The sequence below is a fragment of the Ursus maritimus genome, unplaced genomic scaffold (assembly GCF_017311325.1).
Source record: "Ursus maritimus isolate PB19 unplaced genomic scaffold, ASM1731132v1 scaffold_5, whole genome shotgun sequence".
In the NCBI taxonomy this organism is placed as follows: Eukaryota; Metazoa; Chordata; class Mammalia; order Carnivora; family Ursidae; genus Ursus; species Ursus maritimus.
This window is the reverse complement of record NW_024426663.1, coordinates 41,902,543-41,908,542: the sequence shown is the minus strand read 5'-3', so window position 1 is coordinate 41,908,542 and position 6,000 is coordinate 41,902,543. Positions and strand designations below refer to the sequence as shown.

General features: G+C 34.6%; 1 protein-coding gene across 5 annotated transcripts in view; it reads right to left on the bottom strand.

Moving 5' to 3' along the window:
- Positions 1–971: 971 nt before the first annotated feature.
- Positions 972–6,000, bottom strand: part of ERCC8 (ERCC excision repair 8, CSA ubiquitin ligase complex subunit) — a 51,091-nt gene continuing 46,062 nt past the window's right edge. For all 5 annotated transcript variants that reach the window (XM_008691387.2, XM_008691388.2, XM_040622242.1 and 2 more), the window contains one exon: positions 972–1,741. In XM_008691387.2, coding sequence (XP_008689609.1) covers positions 1,673–1,741 — 69 coding nt within the window. In that variant the 3' untranslated portion in view covers positions 972–1,672. The remainder of the gene's footprint in view (positions 1,742–6,000) is intronic.

The window sequence follows — 6,000 nt, the reverse complement described above, 5'->3', positions numbered from 1 at the left end:
TTTGTGTATCAAAGGCATGCTCCCAAGGGAGTCCTCTGTTATCTCTAGGAATTAGCTAGTCCTAGGAGGGGCAGTATCACCAAGATCAAGACTCCAAAGGCTAGAGTATCAAGAATACAGAAAATAAAAACAGAGACAACATACTTATTTATACCAAATGACAGAGATTTCTATGAGCTATAACTGGAAAATAAAATCAAGACAGAACTGTATATATCCAATTTTTGCAAAATAAAAATATTTCTCCATCTATGTCTATGTAGGTCCATATAGGATTGTAATGTGAAGGAACACTATACTTGGTTAATTACATGCATTGTTGCATATGTGGTTAATACTGTGGATTGTTGGGATGGGGAGGGAGGTGCTGATGTGGGAGGAGAGGAATTTCCATGAGAGCAACAGCAAGCCAAACACCCCATTATGTAAAATTATGTCATAAAAAGATGCATGGAAGAATGGCCACCAAAATAATAGTAGTTATTACCTTAGGGTGGTATGATTCCAGGTGACCATTATATTCTTTTGTAAGTTTTAATGTTGTTTGAATTATTTACAATCAGCATGTATGTTTATATAACTAGAAAGAAGCAATATAGTTATTTGCAGCTTAGAGGAAGTCTTCTTTTTAAATTAAAAAAAAATTCCAGTTTCAATAGCATTCTCAAAGATCATAAGCATCCTCACCAAGACAAGGGGGAAGAAGTGACAGTGTATTGGTCAGAGCTTAAGAAAATCAACTATAAAGTAAACATATGTTAAACATTTGGCCAGAAAGGTCTGATATGAGGCCTAACACACACTTAAAAACTCAACGACTATACACTTGTTCAAGCTACAAAAACCTCTTTTCCTAGGCTCCTACTGATAAGAATCAGAAAGAAAGGGAGTTAAGATTAGCTTCATGATAATCATTTGTGGGTTATTATACAAGAAGAGTAGACAATAAAATAGAAATTTTGTGGCAACACTTCATGTTTCCTGCCAGGGCATTTTCTGCTTTAATGAATGAAACAGGACTTGGTCACATCTTAACAAGATTCATAGAAAAGGAGTTCAAGCATGAGTACAAGCTACCCTCTGACATATTAAAATAAAGAAAACATGGCATTTTCCTCAGGTTAAAACCTTCTGTGATACACACTTTTTGGACTGTGTCCAAAAATATTTAATTAAAGCTAGATAATGGTCGGCTAAATGAAATCATTGCAAAAACTGAATGCATGAATAAAAAAGAATTTAAAAATTGGATGCTAACAGTCTGAGAAAGTCAGTGCTGATAACCTTTACTCACTCATCCTCTGAGACTGCATCTTACAGTTCACACAATGTGCTCAGGGTCCACATGAGGGGGCCGGGTGGGCGGGGGCTGTTGCCAGGACCTGTCTCAATATAGAGCTTTCAGTATAGAGAGAGTACTATAACAATAGGGGATGCCCCAGGCCACAACAACTGGGATCAAGGAGACACTTTTGATTAAATAAACTATATAAAAGTCTGCTTCAGGATTTCATGCAAATACTACCCTCATTTTAAAACATGGGTGAAAAAAATCACCCAAATTCAGGGCTAATTTAGCTGTCATCACATAGGAAGAAAACAATAACAACAAAAAACAGTCCCATTTTAAAAGTTTCACCAATAGAGACACAAAGGTACTCAGGATTGAGAATCATCCTTCCTCATCACTGCTGCTCCACGCGTCTTCAAATGCTGGATTTAATTGTGACTTGGTTGTAGGCTAAAAAAAGGGAGAAAAAAAGGAAAATTTGATTATTTCACCTCATAATTTTAGGTTCACAAAATAGTTATGAAATCTATCAAATGAAGAGCAATTACATTATTGTGAAAGTAATATAATTGCTAATTCAAAACAAAAGTAATGTAACAAACACCCTACATACAGTGTAAGATAATGTAACTTCCTTTTAAATAGACAAGCCAGAATTTATCCAATTACCTGTTTCCTTCAAAAACACATACATAAATGCATCTATGCGCGCGCGCACACACACACACACACACACACACACACACACACTGATCAGCTATTGCCATTCTGATCATGATGCAGAAATGCAACTCTTTGGAATTACCTGGAGAAGGCTGCACATTAACATCCATGTGGCTAAGACTGGACTCAGGTTTATAGTCTGACCTGACAGCCCAAGATACTAATGTTGGCAACTTTTTATTGTTTGGACGGACCTGACTATAAATACACAAATATCCATATATCGGGGATAAGGTATTCATCAAACTGAATAACACCATTTTTGGTCCCAAAACTACTGTGAGTTATTAAGTAGTGAGGTTTACTTATTTATTTTTTCATGGCTGGTAAAGCAGTTCCCAAGTACATGAAAAATATGTCAAAAATGGTAACATGTTTGTCATTAGCTCAAGGTTTTCCAGGGAGATTTCTTTGAAAGATAACATGCACTTGGATGGTGTTTATTTAAAATAACAAAACATCACAATATTCTTACAATTTTAGAGCCCTACCTAATAAAAGTAATCAACAACTAGAGGAATTTTAATTATTTGTGGCATTTCCAATCAATTCACTTTCTGAGGAAGCTTTTTGTATGGCTACCTTCTTATTCTCTGGCAAGTGACTAAAGGGCTTTAAGATGGTCTCATTTTTTTGAGTATCTGGTCATTCTGAGCCAGGTTTGCTTCTTATTGAGCAGTTTTTACATATGCTACAAGTGTGTTCAGACCCCAAATCCAACAGTGTATTAGCACCAAGACCACTTATATATTACCTTATATACTGCCTTTTACAACATTCAGCAATGTTTTATGTTAAGAGGAACCCCTGTTGTCTAAGCATGTTCACTGCCTTTTTAATATGATGACGTAGAATCTTAAAATTTAAACAATGACAACAGTAGAGAAAGTGTGAACTTCCAGTAAATTCCCCAATATCATCCAGGATAGTTGGAAAGGACATATTAATTTAAGTATTCCTTATGGCTATTAAAGCTATAGATCAGAATCTATTACTAAACCGAATGCCCGCTATTGGCACCATTATTAAACTTAATGTTGGCTATCATGACTTAGTGGTAGAAACAAAATTTCATTACATCTCAAATGTCTAGATAAAAAACTATTACCAAACCTCAGCTAATTATTCACTTATTTCTATCATCAGTCCACTGATTTGCAATCAATGACTGTACCACAGCAAAGTCTATTTATTTTTCATCCAAATGTTCACTGTACAGAATTGTTGCTGAGTGACTATATTGTACACCTGAAACTAACATAACACTCTATGTTAACTATACTGGAATTAAAATTAAAAAAAAAAAAAAAGATGTATTGTCCTTGGGGGTTAGGTGATTCCTACTCCCCTACTCTTCTTTAGAAGCCTTTAACTCTGCCTTAGATATCTCCCAAAAATGTCCCTGAGTGTGGATAAGCCACACAAAGGTCATGCCTCCTAACTACACTATGGAAGCCCAATATGTAACCTATTAAACATTAAAATTTCATCTGAACACTTAAAAAAGAAGAAAAATTATATTTTGTTGTAAATTATTGTTGCTACAGTGAGCAAAGAAACCAAAATAATTATGTGAAAATTGAAATGAACTATTGATAAATTTTGATAAATACTATACTAATACACAAATACTATAAATTTTACTGTTTATAGTAATAAAGGATAACACTATAAATGCATTATAGTACGATTATTACAGTTATATTTTATTGCTAAAAAGTCACAAAAAAACACTTGTGATTAAAAGCTACTGTAAGAATGTTGTATATAGATGTGGTAGCCATATTACCATTTGAGACCCACAGATAAAGAGGAACTACCATCTATCACTTAAATTTTCTCTATAACATCTCTTCTTAGTGGACATCCTTTCTATGCTTGAACCTCACCAGGCTGTCTGTTCTATTGAGAGACAGTTGTAAATGTTATGGAGATAGAGAAGCATGATTTAGAATGGATCTAGTCCAGGCCCAAATAATGGGAAGGAAGAACAACACCAACCCTTAACATCTACCACATATATATCTTGATATATTCTAAATTCCTTACTGTTAATTACTGGGAAGTCTCTACAGGAACAAAATAGGGCTGTCTGTGTCAGCAAATGATTACAGCTGACCCTGAACAACATGGCTTTGAACTTCGTGGATCCACTTAAATGCAGATTTTTTTTTGATAAATACAGTACGGTATTGTAAATGTATTTTCCCTTCCTTATGCTTTTCTTAATAACATTTTCTTTTCTCTAGCTTACTTTATTGTAAAAATACAGTATATAGTACATATACAGAATATATGTTAATTGTTTATGTTACGGGTAAATCTTCCTGTCAATAGTAGGCTATTAGTGGTTAAGTTATGGAGGAGTTGAAAGTTACATAAGGATTTCTGATTGCATGGGGGTGGATGCCAGCACCCTCATTAAAGGGTCAACTGCACATATCTACCAAGTGGTAAATACAACAGCTATGTATTGTGTGACTATCAAAATAAAGTAAGATTCTTGGTGAGAGGTCAGATTTAAACTATAATGTAGCTGCCCTATAGGTCTCAGGAAGGAAAAAGTGATTAGGAGTTATATAGGCTTGCCTTGACCATGACCAAGTTTTAAGAAAAGAGGGCAAAAGGAAGGCAGAGTCTTCAGAATATAATAAAACAGCCTGCCAATTAAATATATAGATTTATGCTTAAAGAACATAAAACCTGTCCCTATCATCCAGTGCCTTTCAATTTCTTACAGTAGGACTAAATTCCCCCTTTATCTTGGCTATCAGAAGAAATACCACTAAGGGATTATATCTTGGTTGATGGGGAAGTAAATCTCATCTCAAGGGTAGATTTGAAGGGAAACTAAAGAACAATTTTGCTTGACGATTCTGGTATTTGGAGATACCATAAACTTGTCCTCAGTTCACAATGGATGGCAGAACAGGAATTCAAACCCAGTTACCAGTATGATTATTATTTAGTTTACCTGAAACTGAAGACTGAATGTGTGTGCATGTATGTGTGTGTTTTGTTTTGAAATGTGTTCCTGCACACTTCTGGGAAACTGCAGCATCACTTATTTGATAGCTGAGATAAAAGCACTTTTTTTTTCAAGATTTTATTTACTTATTTAAGAGAGAGGGAGAGCGAGCGAGAGCACGAGTAGGGCAAAAGGAGAGGGAGAAGCAGACTTCCCGCTGAGCAGGGAGCCTGACGTGGGGTTCAATCCCAGGAACCCAGGATCATAACCTAAGCCACAGGCTTAACTGACTGAGCCACCCAGGCGCCCCTAAAAAACTTCTAAATATGAGTTAAATAATAAATATACATGTAAGGAGTAGGGTCTGGTGCAGACAGACTTCTCCTCTTGGATCTATAACATGATCTCATTCATGTTCTACCTACATTCAAAGATATCTTTCAAACTAAAATTTTGTGAAAATAATTTTAGCCCATACCATTTTATGAGAATGATGGCTATCTTAAAGCATATAAATGGTACATTTTAAAAGATAAGGTTTTATAGCTCTAAAACTTAAATATAAAGATAACTTGTTTTCTGTGTATCTCTATTTGCTTTTCTACTTGTTCCATTTAGTTTCCCATATGCAAAAATTCTTCTAGATGAGGAGTTCAAACTATCACTATAACTACATTGTAAGAAATAAATAAAACATCAGAGTCACAGACTATCTTTATAAATTAAGCAATTTAGTTTTCCTCTAATATCCTTTCTCCATATGTAAGTCATAGATTTACTTTTAATTTATTTTTATTGTTTTCATTTGGTAAGTGATTGTTATACTTCCTAACATAGCCTCGAGGGGTCCTTTTTGGTTTTTTTGTTTTTGTTTTTATAATGTTTTAACTTGGATTTATTGCATAGAGTAATTCCTAAACAGCAGGACACAGTTATTAAATAATGCAAAATAAATGGCTGAGCCAAAGTATTTGACCATACTGAGCTTCTACAGAATATTCTGTCATTTAAAGCAGCT